The following is a 25,685-nucleotide window of genomic DNA, read 5'->3' on the forward strand; positions in this document are numbered from 1 at the left end:
TGCGCTAAATAGCTCAGAAACTGTGCGCAGGCCCAGAGTTCAAGCCCTATAACCTCCCCCACAAGAAAGAAAGGAAAAAAGCAAAACAAGAAACCCATGGGCCATCTGAGATGGAAATCCTATGCAGTTACAATAGACACACCAACAGAGTATAAGTGAAAACAAAAAGACAAAAAAATCAAACATCACAAAAACAAATAATTAAATAAAACAAAACAGATTCTACAAGGACTACAGAGTAGCATAAGAAAAGCAATATTAAAATAAAGATAAGGAAGAAGATAAAAGACTTTGAACAGAGTATTGATCTTTTCAGGTTAGTTTATCATATTCTGAAGCACTAATGCATTCATATCCATTATGAAAATAAACAAAATGCAAGAGAATAACCTGTGACATTTTTAATGCACAGAGTGAAATACAAATGGAATGTGATGAGATGGGGAAATAATTATGAGTTCTAAATTTTCAGTGGGGAAATTAAAATGCATATTGAAGATTTTAAAAATCCAAAAACTTAAGTGATGAAAGGAGTAGCTTGAGATGTTCGCTTGATATGTAATGGGAAAGCACAAAAGGATTAAAATGATAAGAACGGATGATATACAAAAATAATGGCAGCTCTAAATCATGATGGTATTTAAATTCAAAGACATGTTTAGAAAATATGCCTCAAATAGAAAAGAAACAAGAATTCGATTATAAGGGCCACCACATTCAATAAGATGCTCCAACAACACCCATTCCCTCAGTTTTCCTAGTTCCACTTTCACACACGTACAGTGAATACCATGACTGTGTTTTTCCTTCCTTTCTTCTTTTCTATTAGAGCAAGGTTGATCTCATAACATGATTTTCCAAGTGTTCTCTCTTCCTTTATTTTGGGAAAACAGTTTGTAGAAGTGACAATAGTTCTTCCTTAAATATGTAGTAGGATTTTTTTTTTATTAAAAGCATACTGACATAACTGTCTTCTTTACTGCAAGATTGTGAACAATCATTAATTGGTTTAAGACTGAGATTATTTCTTTGTTTCTACAGGAGAATTGATGGATTTGCATCTAAGAGTGAGGCCACCTCATCAAATCTGCTGAATTTATGGGAGCTGAGTTGCTTATAATAGCTTCATCTTTCTTTAAACATCTGTACTAAAGCCATCTTTCATTAACACCACTTATAATAGCAGCTTTTTCTATTTTTCTGTTCCCCATTAGCGATTCTTTGGTGTACTGACTAGCTTTTATTGTTTTTTTTCTTTCTCCTTAAAGAAAACAACTATTCTTTCATTGTGGTGTATATCTGTGCCTGTCCTGGGGCATGAATGTCCTCAAGGCTAGTGCTCTACCATTTGAGTCACAGCTCTACTTTTGGCTTTTTGGTGGTTAATTTGGGATAAGAGTGTCATGGGCTTTCCTGGCTAGGCTGTCTCTGAACTGCAAATTGGCTTTAAACTGCAAAAACTGAATCTCAGCCTCCTGAGTAGCTAAGATTAAAGCTATGAGCTACTGGTGCCCAGCTAAAGACTATCGTTCTTATATTTAGTATTTTTTCATTTTGTGTAGTTTGATCCTAATTTTCCTTTGCTTCTCTATTTCATATATTATTGATTCAATTTCCTCAACAATTACTATTTTATCAGCAACTCACAAATTCATATGTGCTATATTTTCACTTAATATATATCTTTTTCTAATTGTCCTTGAGACGTTAGTGGGTTATGAAGAAATGGGCTGTTTAAAATCCATTTGGCAGGAAGTAGGATATAAATACCCGTTAGTTATGAGTTAAGTTCTAGCACATGGATTCAATACTTTGTCTGTGTTAAGGTCTGTTTTGTGGTTTAGAATAAAATCTATCTTAGTACCACTCTAGGTGCACTTGAAAAAGCATAATCTATTGCTGTCAGGTTCACTGTTCCAGAAACAATACTCAGATTAAACTAGCTGACTATTTTGCTCAACTTTTCCAAAATAATGACTGATTTGTTGTGTAGGTATATTTTTCTTTACCAGCAAAAGAGTACTAAGAATCTTTAGGACTTGTGGATGTATTCAGTCAACACTGCAGCTTTTTGTTTCCTGTTTTTTTGAATCTCATGTATTAGATGTGAGTGGATACATTTGCTGTTATATAACATCCTTTATCCCAACTGAAATTCTTTTTTTTTTAGTTGGTTGTGGGTCTTGAACTCTGGGCCTGGGTACTGTCTCTGAGTTCTTCAGCTCAAGCCCAGTATTCTACCATGTTGAGCCACAGCGTCACTTCCAGTTTTCTGGTGGTTAATTAGAGATAAGAGTCTCACAGACTTTTGTACCCAGGCTAGCTCTGAACTGTGATCCTTAGATCTCAGCCTCTTGAGTAGTTAGAAGTATAGGCATGAGCCACCAGCACCCAGACCAACTGAAATTCTTTATTTAGAGATAAATTTTTCCTGATAATAGTGTAGTCAATCCCATTCCAAAAGTTTGTGTGTTGTACTACAGGTTTTCACATTTCTTAAATATTGCTTTTAGTTTCTACCTTAATTTATATTTTTCTTAGTAATTTTGTCTAGGGATGAACAGCATATTTACAATTGTTCTCAGAAAGTTATCGGTGGCTGTAACATATACTTAAAAATGTGCACTTCAATAACTTAGAAATTTTATGCATTATCCAAATGAACTATTAATTAATTAACATTTGCCATGGCACATGTTACATGTGCCATGGCATATTTTCTAACTACTATAGATACTCAAATATAGGTCACACAAAAATTTCATGCAAAACAGTCAGACTGATATCTCATCAATGTATTTCTTAAATATTTGTCTTTTATTTCTGCTGAAAGGATGAAAAATCACATATCATAATTCACATACCTAGAATGTGGCTCCTCATTCCTGTCTTGCTGATGGTTTTAGAGACTTTGTGTTATCAAATACACACTTGAAAAGTTGCTACTGAAGATGATTCTCTATAATCCTCACATTTTTCCACATGTATTCATGTCAGTAGGGCCTTTAATTGAAAACTTTGTAGCCCCTCCAACAGTAATAACAACACTGAGCAACTGAGCTAAATGTCAGATTTGATCATGAGATTCAGATAAAATGCATGTACCAGGAATGACTGCTGTTAATATTATAAGAAGTGAAAAAATAAGCTTTAAAAGTTATATTTATTTAATCTCTCTATTTAAATATAGTTCTAAACTGTAAGAAGTCTTTAATACCACAATATCATCACATGTAAAAGTGACAATTTCTTAGTGCCTTTATATACAAGTTCAGCTTCATCACTTACTTATGCTCTTTGGCTTGTTCAAATCAAGACATGTGAAAGAATCACATATAGCAGGAACTGACAAATGCATTCTATAAAGAGTCAGATACTAAATATTCAATGCTTTCCAAGTCATATGGGCTCTACTGTAGCTATTCAATTCTGCTCTTTTCTTAAATTTTATTTTATTGCTAGGATAATATATGGAGGGGTTATAGTTACATTTGTCAGGTAGTAGGTGCATTACTTCCCCTCTCATGTTTTGTCTCCATTTCCCTCCCCCAACCCCTCCCAATTATCTTGTTTTTCCCCCTTTCCCTTCCCTATTTCAACTCTGCTCTTTTTTATTTTATTTTATTTTTTTCATGTATTTTTATTATAATTAAATTACATTACATTACATTCGCCAGATGGAAGGTGCATTACTTCACATACATTGATACCCTTTCTCATGTCTTGGTTCAACTCTGCACTTTTACTGCACAAGTATCTATAAGTAAGCCACAGATGAGCAGGCATGGCTGCGTTAAAACAATGTATTTTCAAAAGGAGGTGGCAGGCTAGATTTGGCTCAGGGACTCATCTCCCCCTGCTTTGTGGCTGTCAGTTTATATGTTTCTTGAAAAATCTAGGCCCAGTTTTCCTATTGTTTCCTGATTCATTCTTTTTGCAGAAGGAATGAACTGACTTTTCCCTCCCATGTACCATCCTGGTTTTACCAATTATATGGCAAATGTACTGTTTCCTGGTTAATTTAACACCTTTCCTCTGCTGTATTTCCTGTCGGATTGCAATTCATTCCACAGCATTCAGGTTTCCTCAGTTAACCTGAACAGAGGTTTCACTGCATTTTCATTAGACATCTTGATTCCACCTCTTTTGCTCTTAGGTATACTCATTTACTTTACTCATAAGGCCTCTTTAAAAAGAAGTAGTTTGAACTTCGGCATGGCAGTGCATCTTTGCAATCCCTAGCCTGTGGGAAACTGAGGCAAGAAGATGAAGAGGCTGGCTTGGGATAATAGTGAAACTGTGCCTCAAAATAAGTGGACAAACAAATTTCTAGCTTGAAAGTGATAAAACTCTTGCTAACTTTCATCTTTGTTTCTAGTTGAAGGCACAGATGGAATTTTTCAAATAATAAGCAGTACAGTGTTTTTAAAAAGACATTCATCTATGAGGAAAATTTTTAGGTCATCATGTATTTGAAAGAATTTTAAGCTTTGTTTTATCTATATCTAATAAATGTTCATATGAGGAAACTGCACAAATATGATGAAATGGAGCTCATTATCACCAATTTCTCTTTTAAGTTCTTGTTAAACAAATTGGAATGAAAAAGGGAGAGCCCATGCAAAAGGCACTAAATCTCTGTTTTGGATGTCTGAACACAGTTTGATATAAATTTTATTCTTCTTGATAGGCTGATTGCTGGCATTAGATATGACTAAAAAAAAGCTTAATTTCGAAAAAAGCATGTCTCTTCTGGCAACTAAAATAGGTCAGCACTTTCTTGCTCAGAGTTATGACTATGTTACTTTCTTATTACAAATGCTTATACATTTTAACCAGATAGAGAAAATTAGTTTACATTAGAGAATTTCATACAAGTCTGCATAAAATTGTGCCAGATTCAGAATCTTTGTGAAAAGATTTATAACTGCAAATAGAGTTTATTTAGTTAAAAATGGTAACAGGCTATTTCTTCCTGAGTCACTTATCTATCTGATATCTTTAAATAAATGTGTGTATAAGTTAATGAGATTACTGAGAATGATTTTTGTATTTATATTCATGCTATAACAACTTCATCAGTGTGCATATATACACATACATATAAGCATTGATTTTACTTTGAACTTTCCTATTTTTCCCTTTATTATTCTCATTTTAAAAATCTTTTAACATAGTGATAGTTGGATTCTATCTAATAATTCTGTTATTTCTGCCACTACTTGTTCTATTACTTTTCATTTTTCCTCAAGGCTATAGTTTATATAGCCTTGGATTTTCATGTCTAATGATTTCTGTATTTTTGAGTTTCTGTTCATACGATATTGTTTGAATAGGCAGTCAGTTGTGACTCAGAGTTTCTTTCAAGGATTGCTTCATTTCCTTATAATTATACAATATCTAAACTCAATTGTATCTGTCCATGAACTTGATTTCACAGTTACCTGAATATTTTCAATCATATTAACTTTCACACACTTTAGTTTTATATTTGTTTGTTCATTATTCTTTCACATTTTTTCAGAATCCTTTGAAATGTAACTATTATTTGCAATGCACTGAAACCCAAATATATTGCCGTTTACATTCTAAGCCCTTTGCCCTAGAACTTCAGTTTTTACTCATACTCATCACTGATAAGTAAGCTATTGCCTCTCTAAACTTTATTGGTGATTTTCATCTTGGAATAACTATCACTATCATAATATCAGCTTTCTGCAGTTAAGAACTAAATCTGAAGGATTCATAAAGCAACATTTTCTAAGCTTCCTTGCTGGTAGGTTCAGAGTATGATGTACGTTTCATTAAGCCAAACCTCTTCAGTGAAAAAGCAGACAGTGTATCACAGGGCTTCTACCAGCTGCTCTATAATTTTTTTTATATATTTATTATTGTAATTAATAGAAGGGTTACATGATATTTGCCAGATAGATGGTGCATTAATTCCCATACATTGAAACCCTTTCACATGTCTTGGTCCCCATTTCCCTCCCCCCCACCCCACCCCTCATCTTGTTTTCCCCCCTTCCCTATCCAATTTCAAGTAACCAAATACAAATATATCCAATATATCAGGTAACAAAGTGAGATACTGTAACAATATGAGATAACCAAGGGACAGCAAAAGAGATGAGAGATAACATACTACCTTAACAACAACAATCATTCATTATATGACTTATGTTTCTATGTCCTAGAGATCCTTTCATTTAGCGTCATACTATATGGCCTTTTATATCAAGGTTTTGCTCTATTGCAAATCTCTGCTAGTAGAGCCCAAGGTTTCTACTGATTATGATAAATGAGGAAAACCATTGAGCCTAAGTTCCTTTGAGTCTGGCTTTCTTCAATTAATATGATTTTTTCTAAGTCTTTCCATTTCCTTTCAAATGGGGTGATGTCGTTCTTTCTGACAGCAGCATAGAATTCCATTGTGTACAAATACCACAACTTGTTTATCCACTCATCAACTGAGGAGCATCTGGGTTGGTTCCATATCTTTGCTATGGTAAATAGTGCTGCAATGAACATTGTTGTGCTGGTGGATTTAGTATGTCCTTGTTTCTGGATGATTGGGTAAATGCCAAGTATTGGAATTGCTGGGTCATAGGGGAGTTCTATGTTTAGTCTTTTGAGGAACTGCCATACTGCTTTCCATAGTGGTTGAACAAGTTTGCACTCCCACCAGCAGTGTAGTAGTGATCCCTCCTGGCCACATCCCCTCCAGCATCTGTTGTTATTACTTTTCTTGATCCTGGCCATTCTAACTGGAGTGAGGTCGAATCTTAGAGTTTTTTTGATTTGCATTTCTTTTATGACCAGAGATGTCGAGCATTTCTTCATGTGTCTATAGGCCACTTTTGTTTCTTCTTCAGAGAAGACTCTCTTTAACTCTTTGGCCCATCTTTTTAGGGGATGGTTGTTACTTTGGAGATTCGTTTTGGAATGATTTAATTTTTTGAGCTGTTGATGTATTTTAGATATGAGGCCTCTGTCCATTGTATGGTTGGTGAAGATCTTCTCCCACTCTGTAGGCTTCCTAATTAGTTCACTAGCTATATCCTTTGCCATACAAAAGCTCTGCAGTTTAATGCAGTCTCACTTATCCAGCCTTTCTCTGATTTGTTGTGATTCTTGGTCCTTATTAAGAAAGTTTTGACCTGTGCCAAGGAGGTCTAGTGTATCTCCTATTCCTTCCTGTAAAGTTTTCAGAGTGTCGGCTTTTACCTCCAGGTCTTTGATCCATTTGGAGTTAATTCTAGTGCAGGGTGACAAAGAAGGATCCAACTTTAGTTTTCTGCAGGTGCTTAACCAGTTCTGCCAGCACTACTTATTGAAGAGGCTATCTTTCTTCCATTCTATTTTTTTGGCTCCCTTGTCAAAGACTAGGTGGCCATAGGTCTATGGTTTAATATCTGGGTCCTCAGTTCTATTCCATTGGTCTTCAGGCCTGTTCTTGTGCCAGTACCAAGCTGTTTTGATAATTATAGTTCTGTAACAGAGTCTAAAGTTTGGTATTGAAATTCCTCCTGTGCTTTTTTTCTGCTATGAAGTGTTTTTGCTATAAGGGGTCTTTTATTATTCCATATGAAATTTTGGATTGCCTCTTCTATTTCTTTAAAGAATGACATTGGGATATTGATGGGTATTGCGCTGAATTTGTAGATAGCCCTTGGCAAGATTGTCATTTTCACGATATTGATTCTTCCAATCCAGGAGCATAGGAGGTTTTTCCATTTCCTCAGTTCTGCTTTAATTTCCTTTTTCAGGGTTTTAAAGTTTTCATCAAAAAGGTCCTTTACATTCTTAGTTAAGGTAATTCCTAGGTACTTTATTTTCTTTGAGGCTATTGCAAAAGGAGTTGCTTTCCTGATTGTTGCCTCATTCCTCTTACTGTTGGTGTAGAGTACAACAACTCATCAAAAAAATTATACACTATGGTCAAACAGGTTTCATCAGAGGGAGGCAAAGCTGGTTCAACATATGCAAATCAATTAATATAATTCAACACATCAACAGAAGCAGGGACAAAAATTACATGATTGTCTCAATAGATACAGAAATGGCATTTGACAAGATCCAACACCCCTTTATGCTAAAAGCTCTGGAGAAACTAGGAATCCATGGAACAGTCCTCAATATAATAAAGGCTGTGTATGACACACTCACTGCTAGTATTACACTTAATGGTGAAAAGCTAAAGCCGTTCCCTCTAAAATCAGGAACGAGACAAGGATGCCCACTCTCTCTACTCCTCTTTAACATAATCCAAATAGGGAAAGAGGAAGTAAAACTTTCCCTCTTTGCAGATGACATGATTCTGTATTTAAAGAATCCTATAGACTCTACTCCCAAGCTCCTTGAGCTGATTCAAAACTTTGGAACGGTAGCACGGTATAAAATTTATCCTCAAAAATCAGCTGTTCTATCTTACGCTAAGATTTTACTTTTCTGGTCCCTAAGATTAGATTTTTGATTCACCAGTTGGTTTCCTGATGACAAAGGTAATGATTCCTTTAGTAACCTAATTCTACTGAGTGTGGGAGTTTCTCATGAAAGTTAAGCCTGGAGACTTTTCTCAACTCTTATCAAAATTACACAGTTATTTATGAATCTTCCTCGGTAACATGGCTACTCTGTGTTTCCTAAGACTGTGCTTTCCTTCTTTTACAATTTGAAATGCTTTCCTTTCCTCTAAAAATACAAGTATGTTGAAGAGTATTTTTTAAAAGATTGGGAAAATTCATGTGAAGCATTTAATACACATAAACACCTGAAAAAAAATCTATGTGTTGTTTATGGAGGGAATGTCCTTCTTACATTTTCTAACTTCTGTATTTTAAAGGAATTTAGCCATCATAACACCTGGGTTGGAATTTCTGATTCAATATTTACTATCCGCAACACTGCGTGTTGCTTATATATTCTAAGATTTGGATGAGCATGATCGTAAACTGGGAAAAATGTATAAGTACTTCATGATGTTACTGTGAAAATTAAAGAGGAATGAGTGTGTAAACAAAATTTATATTTTGTACTCCTGCTAAACATATAATCGAATTCAGTTAGATGTATTTTTTACATTGCTTCCAGTGACTTTTCTCTCATTTCTTTGTGTTAGGAGTATGCTACCTGCCTTGAGAGTTGTAAAGTCAGTCATATAAGCACTGATTTGGAGTGGCCAATGGAACATTTAGCAAACCGTAGAAGTAAGGACAAAGTAGGTTGATTTTGGAAACTATTTTCTGAAAGCATTTTTCTGAAATTTTGATAGGCACTAATATTATTCAGATACACGATAGCATATGCTGGTAGCCTCAGCTGCATGTGAGACAGGGCTTGGAGGACTGAAATCCAAAATGAGTCTAGGACAGAATGTGAGAATCTGCCTCAAGAATAAATATAAAAGCAGCTAGAGATATGGCTGAGTTGGCAGGGCATCTGCCTACTGGCATCAAGTTCTTCAGTTCACATACCAGTAACACCAAACATGATAATATTCACATACACAAGAATTGAGAGAATGATTCAGTATCAGCCTGAAAAGGAGAAATTCAAGCATAAAGGGAAAAAAGGAGAGCTTGTAATTACATTAACTAACATTAGTTATAAATATAAAACGAGAAGTAGAGTTTGGTGTTACGTGTACCTGTCTGATGGCTTCAAGATCATCAGTAAAGCTGTTTATTTCTGATAGGAGTTGAGTTATAATAGATTTTCTCAACAAGCTGCAACTTCCCAGGGTTACCAGACTCTTACAGATATAATGTTGTACCTGAAACTGAAGATAAAAAATTAGTAAGTTTCTACTCTCTAGTCAAGTCAAAGTATATTTAATGGTAATTTTTCAAGGCTTTATTACTAATAAACTATACAAAGTATGAAAATGGCATGATTCTAGGTTTGTGTTAAGAAAAGATATGAAATACACAAGTAAATAACAATATAGGTACTGAAGTTTTATAGCATTTAAGCTTTCAAATAAATGACAGGGGGTAAAAGGGAAGCTTTAGTTAAATAGTGAAAGGTAATCTAATAGTTTAGATTCAGAATGGATAAGGAAGATAATAGAAGAAAATATTTAAACCCTTATTAAATAGTGGAATCAATGGATATAAAGCATATGAGAAGTTTAAAGGCCTCTGTGAAAGCTATAGGTACTCTGAGTTCTAATACCACTCTGGATAGGACTGGCCACATTCCTTATGTCCCACAAGTCAACAAAGAAAAGCTTAACAGTGAGAACAAATTTCTGATGTTTTTTTTCTAATGTGAAGACAACGGAATATCATTACATGAATTTTCAGTTACATTAATAGAGTAAGTTAAATGAATTTACAATTAATATATCACTATTGGCAGTAAGCCTATTTGAACACTAATCACACTTATGCATGTAAAACTTATGGGTGAAATTTCATTCTTTTATCCTTCACCTTGTTAGAATGGAGACTCCAACTAGAATTTCAAAACACATAGTCATATACTTTTTTATGCTCTTAAAAATCATTAAAACGAGAAAAGCTGCCTCTGCGTCCTTAATGATGAATCATTAATCATAGATATTTCTTAAGTTTAGAATTTAATAGCATAAATTAATTTTATTGTAATTTAAAATCCAATGGATTACAACAAGGAAGTGAATAGATTATACCATTTAAGAAAAATATCTACTATATATCTGGACCTGCATTACAAGCATGGATGATAATAATATTACCATTCTAAATCAAGTTAATGGTGAAAACACAAGTTATTAGCATAAAAATCAAAGATATTTATTTATCATTATTTCTCAGTGATTTAATTAACATTTACATCTTTCATAACTGTAGCATGACTTATTAGATTCCAGATTTTTACAACATAACGTTTGCACCTCAAAAAAAAACTTCCCTTCTAAATTCTTCTTTACGAATATGTGATTCTTTAAGACAGCAATTTAGAGTGAAGCAGAAGATCAAAGAAAAACAAAAAAGACCAGATAGTGGTGAGAAAGTGATGATGTAAAGATGAGGTCAGGTTTTCAGAGCCTAGCAATTCCAGACTGAAATCCTAGCTTTACTACTCAGGAGAATATTTTTCTTGTCTCAGCTCTCACATCTGTACAATAGGAAGGATGGTACTAATCATATAGAAGTCACATAGAGCAATTAGCACTGTAACTAAAAATTTTGTAACCATGATAAAATATAGCTCCTATGTGTCTTAAATTATAACTGACACTTGTTTTTTAGTAAGTGTGCAACTTAGTGAAGTGGCTGGCATGCAGGGCAGTACTATGAATAATATCTTAGGTTAGTACAGTTCTGGACTTGAAACTATGGAAGGACTCAATAACAAAATCAGTATTCTTATATTTTGGGAGTGGAGGCCTGGAAATCCTTTTCTCCAGATTTTTCCATAGTTTGGCATTTAGATATGCATTGAGTTCTGCTGATCAGAAACACTCATTTGAACCTCTGATTTACAATTACATTAGGGGAAAGAGAAGTAGGCACTGGTTGTACATATTGGTACAGACTATGGATCTGACTCAACAGCTGGTTCAGAGACTAGTTGTTTGTACAAGTTAGGAATCTTACCAGAAATCACAGCTTGGTAGCTTTATGATTTGGGGAGTAGTCCTGAAAACTGACCTGGCCCCAAGGTGAGCCTCTTTGATTTCTATGATCATTTTTAGGATTCACAAAGTGCAGTGCGACTTTAAGGTTCTGAAATATGCAGTGGTGGCAATTCCTACCACACACACACACACACACACACACACACACACACACACACACACACACAATTAATTTGCCCAATTAATTTGAACTGCACAGAAGGTAGACAAATCTCGTAGGAGGGATGAGAATGATTATAAACCTAATCAACTGGGGTTTTCAATCACACAGTGATGATCTAGCTGAAGTTACTTTCTGGGAATGAGAAGGATCAACATTGCCCCTGATATATATTAGAAAGTTTTATTTGGTTTTGTTTCTTGGGTCTTTTATATACTTTTATTGTATTTTATTGTCAGGGTAATATTTAGAGAGGTTATAGTTACATTCGTCAGGTAGTGGGTACATTACTTCTCAAACATTGATAACCCCTTTGTCTATTTCTTCTTTTATAGTGAGGTTGAACCCAGAAAATTGCACTTGCTAGGCAAGTGTTTTGCCACTGACTTACAATCCATTTTGTTGCAAAGTTTTAATCTGCAAGTTTTTAATTGTCAAAAAATGCAAAACAAATAGCCAGTTGCTGGTGGCTCACACCTGTAATCCCAGCTACTCCGGAGGCTGAGAAGCCAGCCCACGCAGCAAACTCCATGAGACACTTATCTCCAAAAAACTACTCAAAAACATCAGAAGTGGCTCTGTGGCTCACGTGGTAGATTTGTGGTGGTTATGTTTTATTTCTTGACTCGAGGAGTGCTAATTACATGTGTGTTCATTTCCCAGTTGTGTGTGTGTGTGTGTGTGTGTGTGTGTGTGTGTGTGTGTGTGTGTGTGTATTTGAGAGAGGGAGAGAGAGGGGGACAAACATTTTCTGAAAAAAAAATGCTACACTTTGCAATTATGGGGCTAGTTAACAATAAAGTCATAGCAAGAGGACATAACAGAATCTGAGACCAGGAATCAGCCAGTGGTAAAGAGAAGGCAATTCATCAAGATGCTTAGTAGATGACCCAGGTCTTATGTATGTACTGCAAAGGATATTTCTTGAAGAAATATTTTAAGGAGCACATAAAAATAGAAATCTTAAGAGTGAAATAATCCAGTAAACTGTGGAAAAGACATACACAAGAGACAAGAACAGATTTGAAGTTTAGAGACTTCAATTGTAGCTAACCAAGTCTGTCCTTGTTTGACTGAAGGACCCTATAAGACATCGCTTCATTTTGGACACTCCATTATACCTTCACTCCCCACATGGTGCCATGTAGACACAGGGAAATTGTTTAGCTTTAGCCCAAGGTTCTGTCATTTCCACGAATCCACCCAAATCCCTGTTTTTCTCTACAAATAAGAAAATAAATGAACAAAAAAATGGATAGTGATTACAGGAAGGGAAAGTGATTCTTGCTTGTCTCAAGTGCCATAAACGTCCTTGAAGTATCACAGATGAAGTGAAGTCAGAGTGCGGAGTCAGAGATTGGCATACTCTATAAGAACCAGCAGAAAAGCACAAGAACACACAGCTTGGGGAAGTTGTGTCAGGAGGGTGGCAGAGAAATGCCTAGAGGTGATATCCGCCACCTCCCAAGACTTTTTTGATTTTGTTTCACCTCATCTGGGTCGTAACTTTTCCTTGGTCTGTGGCTTGATTTCTATCGACGGAGACAGATTTATTGTTCAACAGAGACCCAAACTAATTTCTGAATGTGCCCTTACTGCTCAAAGGCTGGGCATGAAGTGGGTTAGGGCATAACCCTAATACATCTTATGTCACTTCCATTGAACACTTGAAGTATGGGGCTAATATTTTATGACCACGATGTTTTTATTAACACAAAAGGGTTACTGCTTCTTTTTCTATTGATATTACATACTAAGCAGTTCTTTTCTGTATTTCTGAGAGGCTACTTGGTTTTTTCCTTGACTTCTGCACATTCTAGAATAACAAGAGACCACTTCTATTTTCCATATTCATCTCAATAACTTAAGGTTTATTGATTCTTCCTCATCCCAACAGTACAAAACATGCTGTTTATAGCTGTAACTACAATAAAATACTTGCTTTCCGAGATGTTTCAACCAGTTTCTTATTCTTTCTTGTATGGATATAAATTTAAATGATTATTATGACTACAGAGTTAAAATACTGTTGGCCATTCTTAAACTTTAGACGTATTTAACCATTACCATTTAAACTTATTCTTTCAATATTGTTGAACAATGTTTCATTTGAATCATTGAATCAAAACTTTTAAACATAAGAGAACCAAGGATGAATTGCCATTATAGGTTACAGAATCTGATTTCAAGGAAATCTAGATATACATAGTCCTGTGGGTTCCAGTGGCAGAGATCGGGAGATCATGGGTTGAAGCCAGATCCAGCAAGGAAGTCTGTGAGACTTATCCAATTAAATGCCATACATGAAGCTATAGCTCAACAGATAGAGCACTGGCTTGAGATAAAGAAGCTCTAGGACAGTGCCCAGGCCTTGATTTTAAGCCCTCAAACCAGCACACATACACACACACACACATACACACCCACACACACACCAACAAATAACAACAAAATCGTAGTCCTGACAACTGTAAATTCAGTGATAAGCACTATAACTCTTAATGCCAGTTTTGAAGAAAGATTCATTTTCAACTTGTGCTGATTAAAGTCTTGCTATTATTTGAAGGCATTTTGTTTTTAAGACCATATTTTGCAAATAATAGTGATGATTTTTAAAGATCCATATTTTTGATGTATATAGTTTTTCATTTGCCTGGGAAATCTTTAATGATACAGCTATTCTACAGACCATAAATTTCTTCAGTTCCTCGTGTCTAGGAAAATCTGGGACGTGAATTTTGGGCCTCACATTCACTCTTGCTTGTTTAGCTTTCTTGTCCACAAATGGTGCTCTACCACTAGATCAATGTCTCCAGTCTAGCATTTTTGCTGGTTAATTGGACATAAAAAGCTCTTGAACTTTTCTGTCTAGGCTGACTTTAAACCTCTATCTTTACACCTAAGCTTCTTGTGAGATTAGGATTACAGGTGTGAGCCAACAGAGCCCAAATCTTGTTTACACAACAACAACAAAAATACCGTATCTCTCACCCAGTAAAATTCCCATCACCTTTTTCATACAAATTCAGACTTCACTTGCCATACAATTAGAGTAAAAATCTAAATTCAACTCTGTTTTTCCAGGCAAATCCCAAAGTGTCACTGAAGTACTGTGTAATATTACAGATGTACGAAAGAATACTGGAAAAGTTCAAGCTCATTAAAATCCAAAGTGTTTTTAGTAATACAGCTAAAGAATTTCAGGTCCATGGTTGCCTGCCTTCTTGGTAGAACCTCTTCCTTTCCTCTCAGCACAGTGTGATGCTGAATTTGCAGGCATCCTTTGTGATGAGGGATGATTTGTGACTGACTTTTAGAAAATATGTGAGGATCTTATACACACCACTGACCGAGCTCGTTACATACTCCCAAATGATTCTGCAAATCCCTCTACCTCTTCCAGCAGATGACTCTGGAAACACAGAGGACTTTGAAGCAACAACAAAAAAACAGTCTAGAATCTCAAAAAAAAAATAAAAATAGCTGCACAAAACATCCATATACATATATATATACTCATATATATGGAATAATGCTACATAGCACTCAATCTCTTAGATTTTGAGACTCATTACAGCAGTAACTTACCCTGGATAATAAGAATGACATATTAATACATACTTACTGATGTAAAGAACTATAATCTAGTAGGTCTTACTAAGTATTAATTCAAATTCATCTAGTTTTATTGAAGTATAATTTGAAAATGAAATGACGATATTTAAAGTGCACAGGATGCTTTTACATAAACACACATTGTGAAGTGTCCCACCACAATGTATTTATCATCTCACAGTTACAATTAGTGTGTGTGTATTTGTACATGTGAACACTGACCTTGATTCAATGCATTTCTGTCTTAGTCTTCTTCTTAGCTTTTTATATCTTGTCATTTAAAACACAGACCATGACACAAGTGAAAACTAAGAATCCTGTAGGTGTTCAAACATGTAATTGTAGGTAAAAACTGGCATCGTTTTGGAAGACTGGGATACAGTCTAAGCCTATGTATTAAAAGTTCTGTGTTTAGACTGGCTCCAGTAAAGGCAACAGCTGAGGAATCAAACAATCCACCAAAAGCCTTTAGACTCTAACAAAAAAAAATGGCTACAAGATTTGTAGCCAGCCAAAAGCACATTGTTAACAAAGATGTATTAGACAAAGATTTCTAGAATCAACTGTTATTTTCTAAACTGAACATAAAGAGATATGTGAACTTACTTCTCTGCCCTAAAATATTTAACAAACCAAGAGAGGAGAGAAGGAAGGGAGTAAGAAAAAGATTGCCAATGACTGCCACTTAGGTTCCCTCATTCTTTCCATACATCTCTAGTTGGACAAACTTTATATTTGAGTCTTTCCTAATTTCTAAGTAACTAGTCCACATTAAATATGCTCTAATTCATTCCACATACTTCCTTTACCAATAAGTTCATGGAACAGTACCGTTTTAAAATTTATGGCCACATCTTCTCTGGCATTTCTTTCATGTATTGGCAAACTTGAAGCCTCTTTTCTCTAGAAGCTGGATGGATGTGTCTCGTCAATCGATAGAACACAGTAAGGCTGATGTTATGTGAATTCTAAGTATTCCTTGCTCACGAGAACACTAGCTCTTGAAAGCTTTAGTAGTCACATAACTGTGAATCAGGGCTTCAAGGCTGTAAACAAGCCAAAGAGGGTCAGATGTAGAGGGTCCTGATACTGCACAGAGAAAGAGTCCTCAATGTCACATAGCTGTTCTAGCTGCCTCAACACTATCCAAGGGCGTCCTCGCAGACCTGAAGCAGATCTATTCAACTAAGTCCTTCCCAAATGTTTACTCACAGGACCTGGGAAAAATATTAAGATGATGACTGTTATTTTAAGCCAATAAAGTCAGAATGATATGTAATAGAGTAACTATAAGGGGGAATATATTCTCAGTCAAATGTCAGGTATAAATCTTCTGGAAATATCCAATTTTGAGACTTACCTTTATGAAGCATACTTTTAAAAATCTTATAATTTTCTTTCACAAAGGACAAGCTAGTTTTAAATATACCTTCCCTACTAAGGAAAACTAAGCATATCTCACCATGAAAACTAAGAAGAAAGTGTGCCCAAATCACCAATGATATCATTTCCTTTGATACCACATTCATGCTACATAAGAGGTTTGGTGACAACAGGATCTTCCAAGAGAGTAATGCTCAAGTTTATTTTCAAATTGCTTTCATAGCAAAATTAAATTTTCAAATGGTTTTAAAGCAGAAATAAATCCTGATCCTTTTTCTAATTTATGTGGAAAATTTGATCAACTGTTTAGAAGAACTAGTTATGTTTCATCTGCTACAGATTAAATTCAGATGATAGCTTCATTTTTGTAATGACCTACTTTGACAAGTAAGTAGCTAAAAAAACAAAGAAAGACACTGCTTGCATTTATAATAAGGAATCGATGAGGATTAACTATGTTTAAATTAAAGTTTTGAATTGAGTAGACAGTATTTAAAATAAAATTAAATCATCATTCATTCCTTCAAGAAGACAGGTGACTCAGGAAAACAGAGGTGAATATATATATATATATATATATATATATATATATATATAAACTTTTGCTAGTCGTGGGGCTTGAACTCAGGGCCTGCCCAAACTCAGGGCCTGGGCACTGTCCTTGGACACTTTTACACAAGGCTAGCACTCTGCCACTTGAGCCACAGAATCACTTCTGGCTCTTTTTCTATGTTTGTGGTATGGAGGAATTGAATGTAGGGTTTCATGCATGTTAGAGGAGCAGTCAACCACTAGGCTACTTTCCCAGCCCCCAAACAGATATTTTGTAGTAAATTCTTCCTGAGGGATGCATAAAGAAAACAACTTCTTTAAAGTTAAATGTCCAACAGGAATTGAATATACAATATCTTCTTATGGAAGCATGGGTGCAGGTTTGGAAATTTTCCGAAGACAAAAATCTATACTATTTCAGAGAAAAAAATTAATTCTGCCTCATAAGCTCTTATTATTGTCACCCATGCTACTGTAGTAAGGAGAATTTTGAGGGATGGGCAGAGTTGTTGAAAGATGTCCTGTTTTAATTTTTAGGAGTCTGTTTTTCTGCTTAGTCCACAGATGGCAAAGAAATGCGTGTTTCCCCATCACTGGTCAACATCTTACTTGTTATGTTCTCATACTTAACGAAGTCAAAGAATGTTGTGTGTTGGAAGTAAATGCACAACAATGAGAAGATTCAAATCTTTTCAAAAACAGGGTTTAGAGAGGCAATGTTTACCACCACCACCAACAAAAACAGTTAAGCTAATAATTCTTCTGAATCTCTAATTTTAGCCCAAAATCATGTTCAGTCACTTGCAAGCAGCACATATGACCTGAACTTGCTTAAAAATGCCCCATTGAACAATGATTTCATGGATGTCTTACACTGACCAGGATCCAGAAGAAGAGAGGAACATACAAAGGCATTACTAATGCTACCAAGCCACAACTGCAGACACTGCCCTTCTGGAAGAGATACATCTATAATACTGGGTATATTTTGCTTCCAATCGTTATTCTTAAATTCTGGCTCTTTAGAGTGAGCAGCAATGTGAGCCTCATCGGGGGAAAGGACACTTCAGTCCACACAACAGCCTGTCTTCGGGAGGTTAAAATATTTTGGAACCTTGTTAAGGGTAAAGCTTGTTAAAAGCAAAACAAATTATAAATGACATGAAGGGCCAAGTCAAATTCAAAAAGTATTTCCAGGGAGCTAAAAGTATAAAGAACGATTTGGTGCATGGGCCAGGGCATAACATGATATATAACTATATATGCTGGATTTTACCTTGAGAGGAGAAAAGTAAACCTAGCTGGAAAATAAAGCTGAATGTTCCTAATAGGGTATAAACAATTTGCTAATAGGACAGAGCCAGGCCATAGAACTGCTACAAAAATGATCAAAAGTTCCTCCTTTTATACCATTGCAACTTGCCTTAAATCTTCAGCCTGGATTTGCTCTTCCAATTTCCTGAACAGAGATTCCTAAAATATTCATTTGATAATTTTCCCTTGCTCCTTGACAGTAAAAATATATGAACCCAATATCCTAATTCCTAGTTTCTCCTCTGAGTTATGCAGCACAGGTTCAAATCACATATAAAAAGCTGCTCCCGATTTACATTTACTGACATGCGCCTAAATTTAATACAGACTTGGATCCTCATTAATCCAAAATTATTATTTCATAAATTCTTCCATTCCAACCCATGTCTCTGTGTGGCAAGACTCACATGGAAATGGTCTAACTCAGACTCAAAATTCTCAATAAGGCTTTCCCTAGATTTTTTACTTACAGATATTTTATAGTCCTATAATTCTGTTAAGGGAGTATTCTATAAGCTCAGCTTTCCTTGTCCTAAAAGGTTTTGACTCTGTTGTTATAGTTCTTGTGGTAATTTGTGGAGTTGAGACTCATTGGCTCACATGGCTTTACCTCTCCCCAGGATGAACAAGAGCAGTCTCATGGTACTGGCCATACAGATGCACAATGGTTCATTTATTTGGCATCTTGGGGAAATTTTCAGGGATCTGGCAAGTCTTACGGCTCTTAATTTTAACATTCCACATACATGGAGTAAAACTGTGTCTTCTCTACATCATCGGTTTTTTTCTTCTAATTACAAATGATGAAAAGGACAGAGAGCTGGCAACAATTCCTTATAAATAACGCAGAGGTTAGTTTGTCCATTTACTTAAATATCTCTCTTAATCTTCTCCTTACCTCTAAATACATACATTAATAATCTACATGCAATATCCATGACTTCATCAGAATCAATATAAACTTTTTATATTTAAATTTTAGAGAATTGCAGGTTATTTGAAATGTTATTTGGGAGAGTACCTATGAAATAATTATTGAAAATAACTATAAATATATAAATTAATAAATAAGTCTTAATGTATTCTAATATTGAACTTCTAAAGAATCATTCACCAATATCAATCCCAAAGTGAAAGGCAATAGTTCAGGAGGAAAGTAAAACAAGGAAAACTAAATCCATGCATGTTTTACCTATAATTTAGTGAAATGGGTGAATCATAAGGTAAGCATATTTCCATACACATATCTAAAATGCATGACTTCATACACTATAAGAATTTAAATGCCTGCAGAAGATCATAGAAGTCAGATATACACATCAAACATAGTGTGAATATACAACTTAACAAAAAGTAAAATGAAACAAACCTGGGTAATTATCACAAGTCTTTAATCTAAACACTATTTTAGGAACACAAAATACACATTCATGTCAGATATAACTTTACATTATGTATCAAAATGTTAAAATATATTACTATTTTATTTACTTCTCGGGTAGTTTATTTTAACTGTTCTTTTATGGAGTAATTTGAATTACAGCAGTCCCTGTAGAAACTATAAAACTTACCATAAAAAGTTTTTTATAGATAATTAATATGTAAGCACACGTTATAAAGTTCATTATGCTAGAAAGCACTGTAAGCTTTCTAGACTAGCCATTTTAAGTCTCAAACCACTTTCTCTAATGATGCTTATTCTCTCTCTTTCAAGACTAGAGAACTGAAATTCAGAGAGGTAAAGGACTTACACATAGTTACACAGCAGATATATGGTGAAGCTCTAATTCAAATTCAGACCACTTGATAAACTGATGCCTGCTACATGCAATACTGCTAAGTACATGTGCAGGCTTAAGTCAACTTGTTTACCAATATTGGAGACATAAGTATAAACAATAGAATCAGGTGTCTGATGTCTATTTACTCAACCTTAATTAATTGTTAAAAGAAAATTAGAGTACAACTAAGTTGTAATTAAATTCTTAAATAGCCAATCATGCAATCAATTTCACGCAGTTCTGATTTTAAGTAGATCAGTTTTCTATTCATTCTTTTCTTGCTCACAGCAAGAGATCTAATCAAGAAGATATATTCTGGAGACCAACGGAAGATGGCAGCGGTTCAGTGTGAGTCTTTCTGAGCTCTTGCCAAGATACCAGTTCTGGCATCGTAGGGGAAAGTTCATACCCAAAGATCGATCCTCAGTAAGTTTTAGCACCACAGAGATCTCAGAGAGGAGAAAGGCAGGAAACCAGTACAAGAAGACAGCTTGGAGCAGAGACAAAGCCTCCCTCCAGGACCTGAGCAGATAGCGCTTCTAGGTAGCACAGACCTGCCGGTTCCAGACAGCCAGACAGAGCCTGCATGAGCCCAGAGCTGTCACCCAGCCATGGTGTGGACCTGCCAGCTCCATGGAAGCAGAAAATCCAGAAATTTGTGAGTAACTCTATGGTGAAGTGTCCACTTCTGCTCAGGGAACAGCATTGGGAAGGAATCCCCTCCCCCACCAGCCGAGAACAGCGCCATCTTGACTGCTGGCAAAGACCCTGCCAAACCAACTAGAGCCTGAGAAGTGGTCCTGGGAATGCCATCATTCAAAAGAGCAAAGGATTTCCCAGAGGCAGCTTAGCCGGACATCTGCCTCCGGTGCTAGTGGAAGTTCCTCCCTTTGAGCGGGGCCGCACTCCTGGTAAACAAAGCTGCTAGCAGCTTCACCAGCTTTTACTTTTTTCTGCTCAATCAAGCAAACAATCAGAAAAACCACAAAGCCAAATCCCAAGAGAAAAAGACTTTTTGAAATATTTGGATCCCGAATTTAGCGGAGACACAAGTTTAATATACCATCGTGCCCCCCAAAAAAACCCTGAAGAATACACCCCTTTTTTCCTACCTTTTTTCAATTGCATTTTTATGTGTTCCTATTTTTTTTTTTGCCATTTTACCTCCACTTTTTTAATGTTATGATTCTTTCCTCCTCCCTCCCCCTTCTTTCCTTCTGTCATTGTGGTCATTCCTAGAAACATAGTGACAGCACTAGGTACATACTGAATAGACATGATATTTTTATTGATACAGTCACCTGCTTTTTATTCTCTGGGTTCTTAGCCCTAGTATTTCCTGCCTAAGAACTCACAATTGTGAGGGATCTCCCCCCACCTTTTTTCTTGTTTTTTGTTTGTTTATTTTTACGTTAAAATTTTTTTATCATTGAACTCTTCTATATATACCTTCCTCTTTATATATTACTCTTCTTATTTTCATAAGTTTTATCTTATTTTTTCTAAATTTTGTACTCAGCTATTTTAATATTCTACCACCTAAAAGTTGAAGGATCCTTACACTATCCCTTTTCTTCATTACTATATTAACCTTACACTCCTACATTACCCTTTTCTTATCTCCCCTCTTGGTTTTCATACTGTTTTTCTATTTCTGATACTCTGTTCATCCTTCAACTTTTAGAATGCATGGATCTACAGCTGATGGTTGTTAAGCAATACTGTAAATCTAGGAGTTCAATTATACTGTAGGTCCAGAGGGACTTAAATACAATAGAGACTGGATTGAGGGGTTTTTGTTTTCTTGGTCATAAAACGATGATCGGTGGTGGTATTAAATTTGTCTGTAAGTACACAAAAAGAGAGAGATTGATAATACCAATATAAAATTGTGAACATCTATTGTCTGGCCAGCTAAAGAGGTCTAGGTTGGATATATCTTAAAAACTGTAATCTTGTGCAGTCTTAATCGTGCTCTCATTTTCAAATGGTCAGAACAAGAAACTCAAGAAAAATGGAAAATCAAGGAATAGCATTTCCCACCCAGTATAAACAGGCAATGGAGCAGTCAATGGCAAAACTAGAGGAGAGTCCTCTAAATGCTATACAAATGGAATTGATAAACATGATTAATGAAAACTTTGAAAACATACAGAAAGGGATATATGAGGAAGCTATATCTAAATGAGATGAAACCATAAAGAAGGTGATACATAAACATGAGGAAGACATAAAGGAGGCCATAATAAATGATTTACGAAGAAAAATGGACGAATTCATAGAATCCACAAACAAAAAGCTGACTGAATTCCAACAAATGTCCAATGAGAGTAAAGCTACTGAGATAACCACTCAAATGTAAATCAAGGAGTTAAAGAAGTCTATACATGATCTAAAACAAGAGAGGCAGGGCATCAAAAATGAGCAATTGGAAGGAAGGGAGAAGAAGAATAAAGTAGAAAGTCTTGATAGCAGGTTAGACAATGCAGAAGAAAGAATCTTTAGGGTTGAAGATAACCTAGTTGTTATAGAGAAAGAACAGAAAATGAGTCAAACCAAATCTAGGAAATATGAGAGAACTCTTCAGGAGGTCCTCGATACAATTAAGAAACCTAATTTAAGGCTAAATGGTATTGAAGAATGCCTGGAGAAAGAGGCAATGGTATTGGAAATATACTTCAGGGAATCATCTCAGAGAACTTCCCAAATATCCAGAAGGGCAGGCCCATACAGATACAAGAAGCTTTAGAACCCCAAACAAACCTGACATGAAAACGACATCCCACCACCAAATTATAATCCGAACAGGATCAATAGAGACCAAAGAAAGGATCCTAAAAGCAGCCAGGGAGAAGATAATAATCATCTACAAAGGAAAACCAATCAGAATAACCACAGATTTCTCAGCAGAGACTATGCAAGCAAGAAGAGATTGGAAGCATATATGTCATGCCCTTAAGTCAAATAACTACCAACCAAGAATACTGTCCCCAGCTAAGCTCTCATTCATAACTGAAGGAAAAATAAAAACCTTCCATTCCAAGGAAAAGTTGCAACATTACATAGCAACCAAACCAGCATTATAGAAAATTCTCAAAGATGGTCTACACATTGAAAACCATCACAAACGTGATACTGACAAAGAAATGGCACCTAAAAATCATACCAGCTAAGTACCACAAGAACTGTCAAGCCACAGGCCCTAATGAAATCTTTTTAAAATCGCAGGAAATAGTAAATATTTTTCAATCCTAAACTCTCAATATCATGGACTTTTAACTCTCCAATTAAATGGCATAGACTATCTACTAGGATCAAAAAGCAAGATCCATCGTTCTGCTGTCTTCAAGAGACACATCTTGCAAATAAATCAAAGACCTCGAGGTAAAAGCAGATACCGTGAAAACTTCAGAAGAAAGAATAGGAGATAAACTAGGCCCCCTTAGCACAGGTCGAAATTTTTTAATAAGGACTAAGAAACACAACAAATCAGAGAAAGTCTCAATAACTGGGACTGCATTAAACTGTAGAGCTGTATGGCAAAGGACATAGCTAACAAATTAGCTAGATAGCCTACAGAGTGGGAGAAGATCTTCACTAACCATACAATGGACAAAGGCCTTATATCTAAAATATATCAACAGTTTAAAAAATTGAATCACTCCAAAACTAATCTCCAAAGAAACAATCATCCCATAAAAAGATGGGCCAAAGACTTAAAGAGAGACTTCTCTGAAAAAAAAATAAGAATGGTCTATAGGCACATGAAGAAATGCTCACCATCTCTGGCCATAAAAGAAATACAAATCAAAACAACTCTAAGATTCCACCTCACTCCAGTTAGAATGGCCAGGATCAAGAATTCTAATAACAACAGATGCTGGAGGTGATGTGGCCAGGAGGGATCACTACTACACTGCTTGTGGGAGTGCAAACTCGTTCAATCACTATGGAAAGCAGTATGGCAGTTCCTCAAAGACTAAACATAAAACTCCCCTATTATCCAGCAATTCCACTACTTGGCATTTACCCACTCATCCAGAAACAAGGATATACTAAAGCCACTAGCACAACGATGTTCATTGCAGCACTATTTACCATAGCAGCCCAGATGCCCCTCAGTTGATGAGTGGATCAACAAGATGTGGTATTCATACACAAGGGAATTCTATGCTGCTGTCAGAAAAATGACATTGCCCCATTTGTAACAAAATGGAAAGTCTTAGAAAAAATCATACTAAGTGAAGTAAGCCAGACTCAAAGGAACATAGGCTCACTGGTTTCCCTCATTTGACATAATCAGTAGAAATCTTTGGCTCTTCTAGCAGAGATTTACAATAGAACAAAACCTAGATACATAAGGCCATATTTTATGACACTAAATGAAAGGACCTCCAGGATATAGAAATAAAAGCCATACAATGAGTGATTATTGTCCTTAATGTACTATGTTATCTCTCATCTCTTTTGCTGTCCTTTGGTTAACTCATATTGTTACAGTATTTCACCTTGTTATGTGATATATTGGATATATGCATATTTGGTTATTTGAAATTGAATAGGGAAGGGGAGGAAACAAAATGATGGGTGGGGGTGCGGGGAGGGAAATGGGACCAAGACATGAGAAAGGGTATGAATGTATGTGAATTAATTCACTCTCTATCTGGTGACTATAATGTAACCCTTATATTAATTACAGTAAAAATATATGGAAAAAAGAAAAAAAGAAGATATATTCTTATGCATTAAGTTAGAAGCAGAACACAGATTATTATAACAGAATAGATACTGCCATTAATATACTTGAAACAATACCACAGTATATTGTGAATTAGTTATGCATTGATTTTGATGAAGAATTCTAGGTTTCCATGACATGTGGTTATCATTTAATAGAAAAACTCTAACCCAATATTAACAAGACTTCTAAAGTCTGAGCTTTAATTACTTTCCATGTGAAAATGATAGTCTGGAGTTTTAGCATTAATCTAGGATTAACACTGATGTTCAAACAAATGCTCATGAAATTTATTTAGTGAATAATTGCTTTTGCCTTTTATTTTCTGGCACCAGGGAGGTGCACTGTTCATCTATTGTAGAGTTCATAAACCATTTTTATATGCGACCATATCCTTAAAAAAATGGCTTCTCTTGAAGCAGTTGCCCTAGAGACCAGTGCCTAATTGTGGGAAACTGGAACAAATTGCTCCTCTTCCCTTTTTCCCAGTATATTAACCATACTGAGACCAGGGCT

General features: G+C 35.5%; 1 protein-coding gene across 2 annotated transcripts in view; it reads right to left on the bottom strand.

The window, feature by feature from the left end:
• Nucleotides 1-25,685, bottom strand: part of Mei4 (meiotic double-stranded break formation protein 4) — a 159,641-nt gene that overhangs the window by 39,286 nt on the left and 94,670 nt on the right. For both annotated transcript variants that reach the window (XM_090337728.1, XM_090337729.1), the window contains one exon: nucleotides 9,650-9,781. In XM_090337728.1, coding sequence (XP_090193854.1) covers nucleotides 9,650-9,781 — 132 coding nt within the window. The remainder of the gene's footprint in view (nucleotides 1-9,649; nucleotides 9,782-25,685) is intronic.

This window comes from Megascapheus bottae, chromosome 8, assembly GCF_031878675.1.
Source record: "Megascapheus bottae isolate mThoBot1 chromosome 8, mThoBot2.hap1, whole genome shotgun sequence".
NCBI lineage: Eukaryota > Metazoa > Chordata > Mammalia > Rodentia > Geomyidae > Megascapheus > Megascapheus bottae.